Source organism: Solenopsis invicta, chromosome 9 (assembly GCF_016802725.1).
Source record: "Solenopsis invicta isolate M01_SB chromosome 9, UNIL_Sinv_3.0, whole genome shotgun sequence".
Lineage (NCBI taxonomy): Eukaryota > Metazoa > Arthropoda > Insecta > Hymenoptera > Formicidae > Solenopsis > Solenopsis invicta.
Window position 1 is genome coordinate 10,264,736 of NC_052672.1, and position 15,550 is coordinate 10,280,285.

General features: G+C 27.8%; 2 protein-coding genes across 5 annotated transcripts in view; both read left to right on the top strand.

Moving 5' to 3' along the window:
* Window positions 1-9,316, top strand: part of LOC113004258 — a 29,131-nt gene extending 19,815 nt beyond the window's left edge. The window contains exons 14-24 of the mRNA XM_039453264.1: window positions 77-298; window positions 458-687; window positions 1,197-1,359; window positions 4,722-4,753; window positions 4,884-5,003; window positions 5,419-5,626; window positions 5,858-6,333; window positions 7,074-7,251; window positions 7,753-7,974; window positions 8,215-8,444; window positions 8,995-9,316. Coding sequence (XP_039309198.1) covers window positions 77-298; window positions 458-687; window positions 1,197-1,359; window positions 4,722-4,753; window positions 4,884-5,003; window positions 5,419-5,626; window positions 5,858-6,333; window positions 7,074-7,251; window positions 7,753-7,974; window positions 8,215-8,444; window positions 8,995-9,162 — 2,249 coding nt within the window. The 3' untranslated portion in view covers window positions 9,163-9,316. The remainder of the gene's footprint in view (window positions 1-76; window positions 299-457; window positions 688-1,196; window positions 1,360-4,721; window positions 4,754-4,883; window positions 5,004-5,418; window positions 5,627-5,857; window positions 6,334-7,073; window positions 7,252-7,752; window positions 7,975-8,214; window positions 8,445-8,994) is intronic.
* A 951-nt stretch (window positions 9,317-10,267) lies between these two features.
* LOC105196142 (4-coumarate--CoA ligase 1) lies at window positions 10,268-15,536 on the top strand. 4 transcript variants are annotated; one of them, XM_039453827.1, is made up of 9 exons: window positions 10,268-10,410; window positions 10,727-10,810; window positions 10,950-11,069; window positions 11,524-11,731; window positions 11,975-12,450; window positions 13,192-13,369; window positions 13,872-14,093; window positions 14,334-14,563; window positions 15,112-15,536. In XM_039453827.1, exons 2-9 carry the CDS (start codon window positions 10,790-10,792, stop codon window positions 15,277-15,279), a joined length of 1,623 nt encoding a protein of 540 aa, XP_039309761.1. In that variant the 5' UTR covers window positions 10,268-10,410; window positions 10,727-10,789; the 3' UTR covers window positions 15,280-15,536. The 4 variants fall into 4 exon arrangements, with proteins under 4 accessions (XP_039309761.1, XP_039309762.1, XP_039309760.1 ...); XM_039453828.1 differs by having other exon boundaries at window positions 10,270-10,410; window positions 10,724-10,810; XM_039453826.1 differs by having other exon boundaries at window positions 10,272-10,410; window positions 10,633-10,810.
* The last annotated feature ends 14 nt before the right edge of the window (window positions 15,537-15,550 follow it).

Genomic DNA, 15,550 nt, shown 5'->3' on the forward strand with positions numbered 1-15,550 from the left:
TTGTGCCGCAATAAAATAGTAACATATAAGTACAACGTGCGTTATAAAATTTTGATTATATTTCTTGTGCTCTTAGGAATGACCGAAGTTTATGGTCTCATAACGATGCAACTACCTCATCACAAAAGCGGATCTTGCGGAGTAGTAAGGAAAAATGTACAAATAAAAATTGTGGACATAGAAAGCGGAAAAGTACTTGGTCCTAATCAGTCTGGAGAAATATGGATAAAATCTGTAACCATAATGAACGGTTATTACAGAAATCCTGAGGCGACACGAAATACGATTGATGAAGAAGGTAAAAAAATTGTAATAATAATAATGTAATTATATTTGAAAGATAAATTAATTTATGTATTTAAACTAAATAAATTATATGCCGCGTTATATTCAAAAGAACGATATCTTATAATGTCGTGAAAATCGAGTAACATAAATGTAAATTTTCAAAATACAGGATGGTTGCACACGGGTGATATCGGTCATGTAGATGAAGATGGGGAATTATTCATTACTAATAGACTAAAGGAACTCATAAAGTACAGAGGATATCAAATTTCTCCCGGAGAAATTGAAAATGTTTTATTGACGCATCCAGCAGTGTCAGAAGCAGGAATCGTAGGAGTACCTCATCCAGTGGACGATGAACATCCTCTTGCTTATGTCATGAAAAAACCGGGAGCTAAGGTATCATATTTGTTACAATATGATATAAAGTCAGAAAAAGAGTTTATAGATGACACGCATAAATAAAAACAATGACGTTGATGCGATCAAATAATTAAAAGAAAATATAAAAAAATTTGTACGTTAGTTCAATCAAAGTCAGAGGACAATGGCTAAATTATGTTAAGCAAGTAAGAATTAAATAAAAGCATGAAAAAATTGTAAGATAAAAATATATCTTAATCGACTCGTTTTTAATTGTAACTATGTATAATTACACGTAGTTTTGATATTATTAGTGAGTTCTAAAATTCTATAATAAAATTTATTATAAATTGTTACTGACAAGATTTTTTAGATATAGAACCAGCATAAAACTTTTTTTATTTTATAATGAATTAAAATTAAACGTTATTGAGTATGTTGAAAAAAAATTGTTTGTACATGACTTTAATACAAAATAGATAATATCTTTTTATATATTAAATTATTCTTTTTTACAATAAAATAATATAATTTTCTTTGTACAGGTGACAGAACAGGAATTGATAGACTTTGTGGCAGAGAATATGATGGATCATTGCAAATTACGCGCAGGAGTGATATTTTTGGACAGTTTCCCGTATACTGGTTCAGGAAAAGTTTCGAAACAAGAGTTGAAAGAAATGACTAAAAAATTGATTAAACACGATTAATTATATTATATTCCCATACAAAATAATATCAAATTCATAAATATGTAATAGTATATTAAACAGAATAACAGATATTGTAAATATAGGTTATTTTTTGTTAAATTATAAAAAATTTTATTTTAATTAATAGAGATATATAAACTTTAGATATATATATTTTTTACAAAAAATTAATTCTAAAAATTACAAAAACAAAATTATATTTTTACATGTTTATATGGTTTTTATAATATTTAAAAAAATACAACGTAACAATATAGAAGGATAAATAAGATATTTCCTAATAAATTTAATAAATGTCATAAAAACAGCATTCTTTATTAATTTGTTTAACAAATTTTGTTTATACAGGGTGATTATTAATGAATCTCCATTTTTTACCATAGGTGCACGCATTTGTAATTTCTAATATAATAATATATTAGAAATACGTATCCGTTGGTAAATCATGTTTCTATGGTAAAAAATGAGGACATTCATTAATAATCACCTTATATGTACAAGATGTTCGGTAAGGGAAAATAGGTAAATTGTACGCACTTAAGGGAAATTTATCTCAGTGAAGTGATTTTTGAAGTTGAAATGGATACAAGTACAGAAATACAGACTTTAAACATTTTTCTATCATTATATATTGTCACATTGAACAATTTTTTATTTGGTAATATTGTATTCAGCAAAAAGAGGCAAGTGAATAAATAAAAAAATTTTTCGCGTCTTAGATAATTGTACGCGCGGTCCATTGCGGACTTGATTTGATAAAAAAACAAATTACTCAAAGACTATGTAATTAAATTTAATAAACAATAGCTCAAAAACGCACAAAATTACGTACTTTTGTTAGGTATAACAATATTAAATAAATAAATTAAAAATACGGACTTATTGCCTTATTTTCTGAACTTCAAAATTGCAACAAAAATTATGATTTTACTTTTTCTTATTTTTTCAATTAACTACGTTTTTTAAATGATATAATCTATGGTTATATAAAAAAAAACTACCTTCAACTTACAAATTTCGTCGTGATATAATCCCTATTCATCGGGAAGATACCAAACCAGGAAGCGTACAATTACTCAATAACCCTAATACTTTCCCCTAATGGTTACAGCCACGTTTTACCATAAGAGATGATTTACTTCTTCACTCCATATAAATTACATTATCGAACACCCTGTATGTGTATGTGTATATACAAATATACACACACACACACACACACACACACACACACACACATTACTAATGCAACGAATAAACCTTATTGTGGATACTAATAAAAAGGATGTTGGTGTATTTCAGATAATTCAAAATAATCTTCAATTGCCATGACAAATTATTATACATTAATCTTTATTATATAAATATAAAATATAAAATAAAAAAAATAAAAAAAATATAAAAACTAATAATTAATACACCAACATCTTTTTTATTGGTATCCACAATAAGGCTTATTCGTTGTATTAGTAACCAGTATTATCGCCATCTATCACAATTGAGAGTACTAAAACTTGAATATATCCTCTTGGTCGTGCCTCACAGGCATTTCGAAATATTTTAATACAGTCTTGGCATCGGTTCGTAAGCGTCAACATCGCGAGTACCTAGTTAGAAATTTTCTTTTTAAGATTAAACTAAAGACTAACGAGTGCTAAATTAATTGTTTTAACCAATACCTTTTTGCATAGTAGGAACAATATATCGGAGCATTATTGAATGCCAGAATTGATTCGTTAATTGATTCACAAGTTTTCCTTCCACAAGTAATCTAAAGGTGAGTACTGATATGCCGGAATTTGATTTCGTGATTTTTAGACATCTATGTAATTTATTCATACCTATATTATAATATAATAAAATTGCAAATTAATGGATTAATGAACAAACAAATATTTTTAAATTAAACTCTCGAAAATTAATAAACAATGGTGCCAGAAAGCTAATAAGAGTCAAGGCTCACCATTAGTTAAACTTATCTTCTTTTATTAGATAAACAATCGCGAACGTTTTAACTCTCTTTGGAATCATATTCAGCCTACAATATTACAGAATTCTATAAAATTACATTGTCTTTTTTTAGAATTTTATATACGTATATAAAATTAAACAGTATACATATATATGTGACTTATTTTTAAATTTCATTTCTTAAATTATAAAAAAATTGAAATCTAACAAAATTTTTTAGAGTTAAGCTTTAAAGATGTAAGCAAGTGTTTTGATTAATATTATATTTTTAATGAAAACCAGTATTTGTGTTAGACAAATATATAAATTAAATATTGCGACAATTTATAAAACAAAAGTGTAACATCAAGTTTTAAATTCTGAAATGAAAAGAAAACACATATACACACACGAGCGCGCGTGCATCAAATGACGTTAACAGCAAACGGGTTATAGATTGCTTAATTTTGTTTTTATTTTGATAAGATAAATGGCATAAAACGTTGAATAAGGAAAACTAATATTTTTCATGAAAGACAATGACGCAGCAAAATTTGTTATTCTCACATTACATAACAGGCTTTATATGGTTTGTAAAAAAGATAATATTAATAAATAAAACTACGCAATAGATAGTGAGTAATTGCTAGCAATTCATATTCTAGCAACGGATCATAGTACATCCATTATTCAGTTGTATCTACTAAATACCAGTCAAGGATAATATTCGCATAGAGGAAAACTCTTTTAATTTTTAAACATGATATCTTCTTGTATGTTATAACCGATGTTACTTATTCTTCTTCAAATTTCTTTTTTCTTTTTATTACACCGGATATTTTAACGTTTATAACCGAAGGTACTGTACATCTTTCATAACATAAAATTTCTTTTTAATAAACATAAATTAGTCGAGTCTACCGTGATTTTATCTATATTATTCATACATAAAAATATATTTTATGCAGCATTTATCTAGATATTTAGTTAAGAAAAATAAAAAAAAATTTATATTAAACAAACAAAATGATGATTATGTAGGTCATTCAAATAACTTAAAAGTCTAATGTAACTTTTTAATGGTATAGCAAAATTATTTTCAGATTTATATTTCAACAAGATCATTAGATCAATATATCATTTATAATTTGCTAAATTTGATAGTTAAGTGAATAGTGTCTTTAGTAAATATTTTTACCTACTTTTTTTACAGACGATAATTTTCTGAGTATTTTAATATCTCTTTTAAAATGTAAATATGTTAATGTGCATATTCGACAAAACTAGTAAATGACAGATATAACTAAGTTGCTTAATAGACAGGTATCTAGGATAATACTTTATTTATGAAACATAGTGACATTGGATGTATTCAGAATTCTACATTGACGATTTAAAATCTAAATACTTCTGGCAAAATGGTTGAAAATATTCCGAAGGTAACTATTAAAGCAATTGATGATCTAAAAAAAAACTGTAAATGTATGTTTGGAGTAAAATATGCAAATTAAATCAAAATTCACAGGCATTGTAATAACAAAATTAAATCTGCTCATTTATTATTTCCAGAATTTTACCATAGAAAATGGCATCTACAAAGGACTAGAGAAACATAATTTAGATAATTATGGGAGTTTTGGAGAACTAATGTGGACTAGTATTAGAAATAATGGGGATAAAATTGCACAGGTGAGTAAAAAATTTTAATTTAAAATAACGAAAAATTTGAATAATTTTGACTACTTTTTATATTTGACTTTACTGTTAAATAATATGTTTCATTTTCATATCACGTAAAAAAGATTATTAGATAAATACAATAAATATTTTATGAGTGGTACATCAGTAAATTTCTCAGAACGTGATTTAATAAGCAACACAAAAAGTAATTAATCTGAAAGATATAATAAAACAAATGTAAACCAAATGTTTATAAACTGATTGTTAGTAATTACAGTTATACAATGCTTATATTTTATTCAATTCTTGTCATAGCAAAAATTTGTATAAAATAAATTTTACGGAATTATAAAATATTTTATTAATCAATTGATAACTATGTATACAATAAACTTCTTGCAATTTTGAAACATTTTTTATACAGTTAGACGCATGTACTGAAGAAACAGTAACGTACTCGGAGCTGCAAAATAAAGTCGTGAGATGCGCTTTGTGGTTACAAAAACAAGGAATCAAATCTGGTGACGTCATCACTGTATGCACAGGCAATCATACTAATTCTATTGTGCCCTGTCTTTCAGCAGCTTATATCAACGCAATCTTTAATCCATGGTACGAAAACATGGACTCGAGTAAGTTTTATTGCGATACTTAATATCAAATTGTTATCACATGTTATTATACATTAAATTTTGTTAGAAAATTAGAAATAAAGCAATGCGATAACAATACGCGCGAGTACAATTTTGCTTTATGCGTATTAATACTTATTATCTTTATAAACATATCTTTTTATTGTTTAATTGTACAATAATTTGGCATAACTTTTGTTTTTCTATTATTTATGAATTGTTTGTCATTAGAAACTACATTGTACTATTTGCAAATGACGACGCCAAAGATAATCTTCTGCAGCGAGAAATCCGTACACGCCGTCTTAAGCGCGGTAAAAAAGCAGAATTATAGTTGCAAGGTGGTGGTTTTCGGCAAGCACGCTGGTGCGACTTCGTTCTTTGATATCCTGAAAAATTGCAATGATGCAGAAATGGCAAATTTCCGTTATGTTAAACTCGACGACATCAAGCAGACAGCGTGTATTTTGCATTCATCGGGTACCACGGGGATGCCAAAGGGCATCGAGCTGTCCAACTACTCTATGATAGCTCTCGTTCAAACAAACAATATGAACTTGACCAGCAAACCAACACTTTGGTACTCTAGTCTATATTGGTTGACTGGGATAGTAATGAACTTCTGTGGGATTGCACAAAGTTTCACAGCAATCATCTATCCGGAATTTGACGAGGAGATGACCTGCCGATTGATTGAGAAATACAAAGTAATATCATTTTACAGAGAAATTATTTTTAATTGAATAAATGATATAAAAAGATTTTAACATTTAAAGTTTTTTTTTTCCAAAGTAACAACTAAAATATTTACGCATTAATGTAGATTTACTCATTCCATAAGTCTTATCTATAAGTAATCTCATCAACTTGGTTTTTACTTTTTCTCAAATATTCTGGAGTAGATTAAATTTCTTAACAATAAGTTATAAATTTCCATTTTTAGTTTAAAGTAATAATGTACAGAAATAACTTGCTGCTATGATAATAGTAATAATTGTAATCAAGAATTGCAATTAATTTCTTATCACAATTGTTATTTATGCATTATAATACAATAAATTGCATTTTAATAAATTAATGGAAAATTAACTGGTTATCAATGAAAATAAACGCAAATTGTAATTAAATATACCGTAATCGGACACATGTATTTATTAATATTGTAACTTACACAATTAATTTTACACTTGGAGTTTATCCAATAATTGCGTCATTTCTTGTATAATTAGATAGAATAGGTTAAACAAAATAAAACATTCTTTTAACTTTTTGCGAGATTTTTAATAATTAATCTTAATAATCTGTTTATAAAAACATTTTTCAATTTAACTTGTTTTACCTGGTTACAAGACATGACGTGATTATGAGAATCAGCATGTAATTGGTATTTATATGTCTGTTTATAATGTGAAAGTATTTAAAATAATAATTTTATTTTATTGTCTAGATACAAGATATGTTCCTTAGCACAAGCATGATCAATCGGTTACTTAAATCCGGTTGCGTAAAGAAATATTCATTATCATCTTTAAAATCCATAAAATGTGGTGGTACATCAGTTAAGGCGATAGTACAAGAAGAATTGAAACGTATTTTGCCACATGTTCAAATATTGCAAGGTTTCGGTAAATACAGATAAAAAAATATTTACAGATATTTAAGTATGCCTGACAAATAAAATCATGCAAATCTCCGATATCTTATGATGCTGGCAATTTGTCATATATTTGTCTTCAACGAATTTCTAATACGAGATTAAAGGCAATACGTAGGCGACAATGTATGTATATAATGCTAGCAATTTTATGGCAACATAGCGAATTTGCCTCACATTGTTGGTAGTATGACAGTATCGTGTAATTTTATGAATTATTATGATATAGCAATAATTTTGAATCAGATGATATTAAACTACAATATAAATTGACGAGAAGTTGCTGCCAAATTGTTAATCCAATATATTACAATAATTTGCCAACAAATGCGAACTCAGTTGCTACAATTTCCTATAGACACAGATGTTATGATTGCAAGCAACATGTCTGCATTAATACACATTGCTAACTGGACTAGAATATTTTAATGTCCATGTTGTAATATTTTGTTTGTATTTTTCATATTTTTAGGAATGACAGAGCTTGGTGATGTCGCACTACTGCAACTACCAAATAGCAAGAACGGATCTTGTGGAGTGCTAGTCAAGAATGTACAAATGAAGATCGTGGATCCAGAAAGCGGGAAAATACTTGGTCCAAATCAACCAGGAGAAATATATTTTAAACACCAAAGCATAATGACTGGTTATTATAAAAATCCTGAGGCGACGAAAAACGCAGTGGATGAGGAAGGTAAAAAGATTCTTTATCTTATAATAATCATAAAAATATAATTATGTTAAAGAAGGTTAAATACGACTATTTCATAACGCATGCCAACTAAATAAATTAAACAATTCTAACATAATTGAGGAGTGTTAAACAAACAAATAAATAAATCATATTCCATTATTTATCTAAATAATTTATATTCAAATAATTCCAAAAGAACATATCCAATTGCATAAATGTAAATTTTTGGAATATTTATAGGATGGGTACATTCTGGTGATATTGGTTACGTAGACAAAGACGGAGAAGTATTTATTGTTGGTAGAATAAAAGAATTGATAAAGTACAGAAATTATCAAGTATCTCCTGGAGAAATCGAAAATGTTTTACATTCACATCCAGCAGTGTTGGAAGTTGCAGTAATAGGAGTGCCTCACGAAATAGATGACGAACATCCTCTTGCCTTCGTCAGTAAGAAGCCTGAGGCTAAGGTACGAATTTTTAAGCACAATATGACGACAATTTTAAACATAATGTCTTTCGATAATTAAATATTAAAATGTACCCGACAAATAAGAGTTATGCGCAGTTTTAATCTTTCTTAATGTTAATAGTGCATTGAGTTTTTGAACGTTTTGACTCTTTTTCGAGTTATCATCGATATAATACAGATTTCAATAAAAAATGTATAATAGTTATTGACTTTTGGTATTGACACGGATGCCGATGAAGCGGAGATCGATACGTTTGCTAAATTTTATGGAAATACATTAATAACATTTGGCACAAAAAACTGGCGTTTTGTTCTGCTTAGTATCCGTTTATTGACATATATATATATAATTTTATTTATATAATTTTACAGTAAATTAAATTAAACGTTGCGTATTAATAAAATATAATATTTATACAATAACGTTTAATTAATTTCTTAAAATATTTGTACAATAATGTTTACTTTTAAAAATAATGTTTACTTTAAAAAACATTTTTTTATGTATTAAATAAGACTTTTGCAATAGTTTAATATTTTTTGTACAGGTGACAGAACAGGAATTGATAGACTTTGTAGCAAAGAATATGACTGATATCTATAAACTACGTGCCGGAGTGATATTTTTGGACCGCTTTCCATATACGGCTACAGGGAAAATGTCGAAAAAAGATTTGAAAGGAATGGCAAAAGAACTGTTAAAATATAATGACTAATTAATTACAATTTTTTCAAAAATAAAAAATTTGTAAATGTGCATTTCTCTAACGGGACATGATATTGAACAAATTTCAGAAAATAATTTAATAAAATGTATAAATGTGAATTATATATTATACTGTTATTAAAATCTAGTTCTGAAAATAGTAATCCTTCTAATTTCTAGAAAATTTTGATATATAATAAGAGAACATAGACCAATATATGTATGAAGACAAAAATAATTTAAGATAAAATTTATTCAGTTACAATTTGGTATTTATACTGATATTTCTTATGTGGTGTTTTATATATTTTTAAATTCATCAAACTAACCGCAAGACATACGTGTGTATATATATGTATATATATATATATATATATATATATATATATATATATATATATATATATATATGTATATATGAGTGTGTGTGTGTGTGTGTGTGTGTATAAAATATGTTTTTTACTTGTTTTAGTTTGTCTTTTATTTGTTTACAAGTTTATTATATCCTACATATCCTAATTTTCAAGTTATGGATAATTAAAGAAAATGTTTGAAGTATTCCCCTCGTGCATCAACACACGCTATTGTACACCTTAATGAGTTTTTAATAAATTTGACCTCGTCAAAAAATAAAGTGAAACATAGGAAAGCAGAATTCTCAGCATGTTGTTTCAGTAACCATTCACAAAATGTTTTTCTTAAAATATTATCTGCCTGTTGAATGCTTGCTAAAGATGATACGGATAAAAATGTGTGTTTAGCACTTGCCCCACTGGAATAAGAAACATTATGATTCGCGGTTACATTTTTTGTGCTTATCAATGGAGATACAGCAACTTCAGCAAGAATTTCTTCGACTTGAGGTGTACGTACTCTTTTTAGTCGCCAGCGATTGCATGCTCGCAACTTAAATGTATCACCACTTTCACGAGGCCATCTATCAATGGAAAATCGATGATTCGGAATATTGTATTGCGGTAAGTGTTCTTGGTAAAATACGACCTTCATATTCACGTTATCACAGCCATACAGCAAATGTATAACGGCTATTTCAGCATAAATGTATATTATAATATTATTTTACCACTTTTACAAAACAGCATTTAGAACAGTAACTTGCAAGCATAAGATATTGACTGCCTGAAATTCTGTGCGATTTGTAACGCTGGATGTTACTTGGAAACATTAGACAAGGTCGAGACGTACGTTTCGAACATTTCGAATATTATCTTCAAGCACCTATAACTTGGAAACAAAAGTACGTAGATAAATTTAAAAACTAAATAAGTAAAAAAAAATATATATATATATGTATATTAAACACACATCTTTGCATCGATTTGTGTACGATAGCTTTAATGTACACCAGAGCGTATTATTGTATCTAATCAAATTCGCTATTAGAATTCGTGAATTTTTACACCCATATTCATAGTCTTTCCTCGAACTGTACGCATTTAGTTGTTATACACTTTAACAGTTTCTTACATCACAAGTGCGCGAACGCACATAAAACTTATCAGTTTGCAATTATCTGGGATATATAAATATCGAATAATTTTCTTACGAAGCAGCTTCTAAAGTGACGCATTCAGAATTTAACATTGACAGTTTGAACTTCAAACATTTTTGACAAAATGGTTGAAAATAATCCAAAGGTAAGTACTAAAGAAATCGATTATCTATAAAAAAAATTGTAAATGATTGGAGTGAAATATGTAAATTGAAAACACATTACGCAAAGGCATGTGATATGTGATAACAATTAAATCTATCATGCTCATCCGTTATTTCCAGAATTTTACCATAGAAAATGGCATCTATAAAGGCCTAATAAAATATAACTTGGGTAATTATGGAAGTCTTGGAGAACTTATGTGGATTAATATTAGCAATAATGGAGATAAAATTGCACAGGTGAGTAAAAAATTTCAGTTGGAAATAAGAAATAATTTGAATAATTTTAATACCTTGTTATACTTGACAACACCGTTTAATAATAGGTCTCATTTTTGTATTGCGGAATAAAATTATAATATAAATAAAATATTTTGAGACTTCGGCAAAATTTTTGAAACGTTTTAATAGGCATCTCAAGCAGTTATTCATTTGAAAGAATAAAATATATATAATAGATTTATTATTAAATAATATTAAATGTATATTTTAAAAAAATGTAAAATAAATGTTAAAAACTGATTGTTACTAGTTGCAGTTATATAATGGTTATATTTTATTTAATTTTTGTTATAGTAAAAATTTGCATAAATTAATTCTTACGGAATTATAAAATATTTTTTTAATTACTCGATACCTGTGTAATACAATCAACTTTTTGTGTAATTTCAAAACATTTTTTATAATCATACAGATAGACGCACGTACTGAAGAAACAGTGACGTACACGGAGTTGCAAAATAAAATCGTGAAATGCGCTTTGTGGTTACAAAAACAAGAAATAAAATCTGGTGATGTTATCACTGTATGCACTGATAATCATATCAACTCTATCGTGCCCTGTCTTTCAGCAGCTTATATTAACGCAATCCTCAACCCATGGTACGAAAACATGGATTCACGTAAGTTTCTTTGTGATAAATATTATCGAATTGTTTTCATATGTTATTATACATTAAATTATGTTAGAGAATTAGAAATGCGAGAATTAGAAATGCAATGCGATAACAATGCGCGGGAGTACAATTTTGCTTTATGCGTATTAATACTTATTATCTTTATAAATATATCTCTTTATTGTTTGATTGTACAATAATTTGGCATAACTTTTGTTTTTCTATTATTTATGAATTGTTTGTCATTAGAAACTACATTGTACTATTTGCAAATGACGACGCCAAAGATAATCTTCTGCAGCGAGAAATCCGTACACGCCGTCTTAAGCGCGGTAAAAAAACAGAATTATAGTTGCAAGGTGGTGGTTTTCGGCAAGCACGTTGGTGCGACTTCGTTCTCCGATATCCTTGAAGAATGCAATAATACGGAAGCGGCAAATTTCCGTTATGTTAAACTCGACGATATCAAGCAGACAGCGTGTATTATGCATTCCTCGGGTACCACGGGGATGCCAAAGGGCATCGAGCTGTCCAACTACTCTATGATAGCTCTCGTTCAAACAAACAATATGAACTTGACCAGCAAACCAACACTTTGGTACTCTAGTCTATATTGGTTGACTGGGATAGTAATGAACTTCTGTGGGATTGCACAAAGTTTCACAGCAATCATCTATCCGGAATTTGACGAGGAGATGACCTGCCGATTGATTGAGAAATACAAAGTAATATCATTTTACAGAGAAATTATTTTTAATTGAATAAATGATATAAAAAGATTTTAACATTTAAAGTTTTTTTTTTCCAAAGTAACAACTAAAATATTTACGCATTAATGTAGATTTACTCATTCCATAAGTCTTATCTATAAGTAATCTCATCAACTTGGTTTTTACTTTTTCTCAAATATTCTGGAGTTGATTAAATTTCTTAACAATAAGTTATAAATTTCCATTTTTAGTTTAAAGTAATAATGTACAGAAATAACTTGCTGCTATGATAATAGTAATAATTATAATCAAGAATTGCAATTAATTTCTTATCACAATTGTTATTTATGCATTATAATACAACAAATTGCATTTTAATAAATTAATGGAAAATTAACTGGTTACCAATCAAAATAAACGCAAATTATAATTAAATATACCGTAATCGGACACATGTATTTATTATATATTGTAACTTACACAATTAATTTTACACTTGGGGTTTATCCAATAATTGCGTCATTTCTTGTATAATTAGATAGAATAGGTTAAACAAAATAAAACATTCTTTTAACTTTTTGCGAGATTTTTAATAATTAACCTTAATAATCTGTTTATAAAAACATTTTTCAATTTAACTTGTTTTACCTGGTTACAAGACATGACGTGATTATGAGATTCAGCATGTAATTGGTGTTTATATGTCTGATTATAATGTGACAGTACTTAAAATAATAATTTTATTTTATTGTCTAGATACAAGATATGTTCCTTAGCACAAACATGATCAATCGGTTACTTAAATCCGGTTGCGTAAAGAAATATTCATTATCATCTTTAAAATCCATAAAATGTGGTGGTACATCAGTTAAGGCGATAGTACAAGAAGAATTGAAACGTATTTTGCCACATGTTCAAATATTGCAAGGTCTCGGTAAATACAGATAAAAAAATATTCACAGATATTTAAGTATGCGTGACAAACAAAATCATGCAAATCTCCGATATCTTATGATGCTGGCAATTTGCCATATATTTGTTTTCAACGAATTTCGAATACGAGATTAAAGGCAACACGTAGGCGACAATGTATGTATATAATGCTAGCAATTTTATGGCAACATAGCGAAATTTGCCTCACATTGTTGGTAGTATGACAGTATCGTGTAATTTTATGAATTATTATGATATAGCAATAATTTTGAATCAGATGATATTAAACTACAATATAAATTGACGAGAAGTTGCTGCCAAATTATTATTCCAATATATTACAATAATTTGCCAACAAATGCGAACTCAGTTGCTACAATTTCCTATAGACACAGATGTTATGATTGCAAGCAACATATCTGCATTAATACACATTGCTGACTGGACTAGAATATTTTAATGTCCATGTTGTAATATTTTGTTTGTCTTTTTCTTATTGTTAGGAATGACAGAGCTTGGTGATGTCGCACTAATGCAACTACCAAATAGCAAGAACGGATCTTGTGGAGTGCTAGTCAAGAATGTACAAATGAAGATCGTGGATCCAGAAAGCGGGAAAATACTTGGTCCAAATCAACCAGGAGAAATATATTTTAAACACCAAAGCATAATGACTGGTTATTATAAAAATCCTGAGGCGACGAAAAACGCAGTGGATGAGGAAGGTAAAAAGATTCTTTATCTTATAATAATCATAAAAATATAATTATGTTAAAGAAGGTTAAATACGACTATTTCATAACGCATGCCAACTAAATAAATTAAACAATTCTAACATAATTGAGGAGTGTTAAACAAACAAATAAATAAATCATATTCCATTATTTATCTAAATAATTTATATTCAAATAATTCCAAAAGAACATATCCAATTGCATAAATGTAAATTTTTGGAATATTTATAGGATGGGTACATTCTGGTGATATTGGTTACGTAGACAAAGACGGAGAAGTATTTATTGTTGGTAGAATAAAAGAATTGATAAAGTACAGAAATTATCAAGTATCTCCTGGAGAAATCGAAAATGTTTTACATTCACATCCAGCAGTGTTGGAAGTTGCAGTAATAGGAGTGCCTCACGAAATAGATGACGAACATCCTCTTGCCTTCGTCAGTAAGAAGCCTGAGGCTAAGGTACGAATTTTTAAGCACAATATGACGACAATTTTAAACATAATGTCTTTCGATAATTAAATATTAAAATGTACCCGACAAATAAGAGTTATGCGCAGTTTTAATCTTTCTTAATGTTAATAGTGCATTGAGTTTTTGAACGTTTTGACTCTTTTTCGAGTTATCATCGATATAATACAGATTTCAATAAAAAATGTATAATAGTTATTGACTTTTGATATTGACACGGATGCCGATGAAGCGGAGATCGATACGTTTGCTAAATTTTATGGAAATACATTAATAACATTTGGCACAAAAAACTGGCGTTTTGTTCTGCTTAGTATCCGTTTATTGACATATATATATAATTTTATTTATATAATTTTACAGTAAATTAAATTAAACGTTGCGTATTAATAAAATATAATATTTATACAATAACGTTTAATTAATTTCTTAAAATATTTGTACAATAATGTTTACTTTTAAAAATAATGTTTACTTTAAAAAACATTTTTTTATGTATTAAATAAGACTTTTGCAATAGTTTAATATTTTTTGTACAGGTGACAGAACAGGAATTGATAGACTTTGTAGCAAAGAATATGACTGATATCTATAAACTACGTGCCGGAGTGATATTTTTGGACCGCTTTCCATATACGGCTACAGGGAAAATGTCGAAAAAAGATTTGAAAGGAATGGCAAAAGAACTGTTAAAATATAATGACTAATTAATTACAATTTTTTCAAAAATAAAAAATTTGTAAATGTGCATTTCTCTAACGGGATATGATATTGAACAAATATTCAGAAAATAGTTAATTTAATAAAATGTATAAATGTGAATTATATATTATACTGTTATTAAAATCTAGTTCTGAAAATAGTAATCCTTCTAATTTCTAGAAAATTTTGATATATAATAAGAGAACATAGACCAATATATGTATGAAGACAAAAATAATTTAAAATAAAATTTATTCAGTTACAATTTGGTATTTA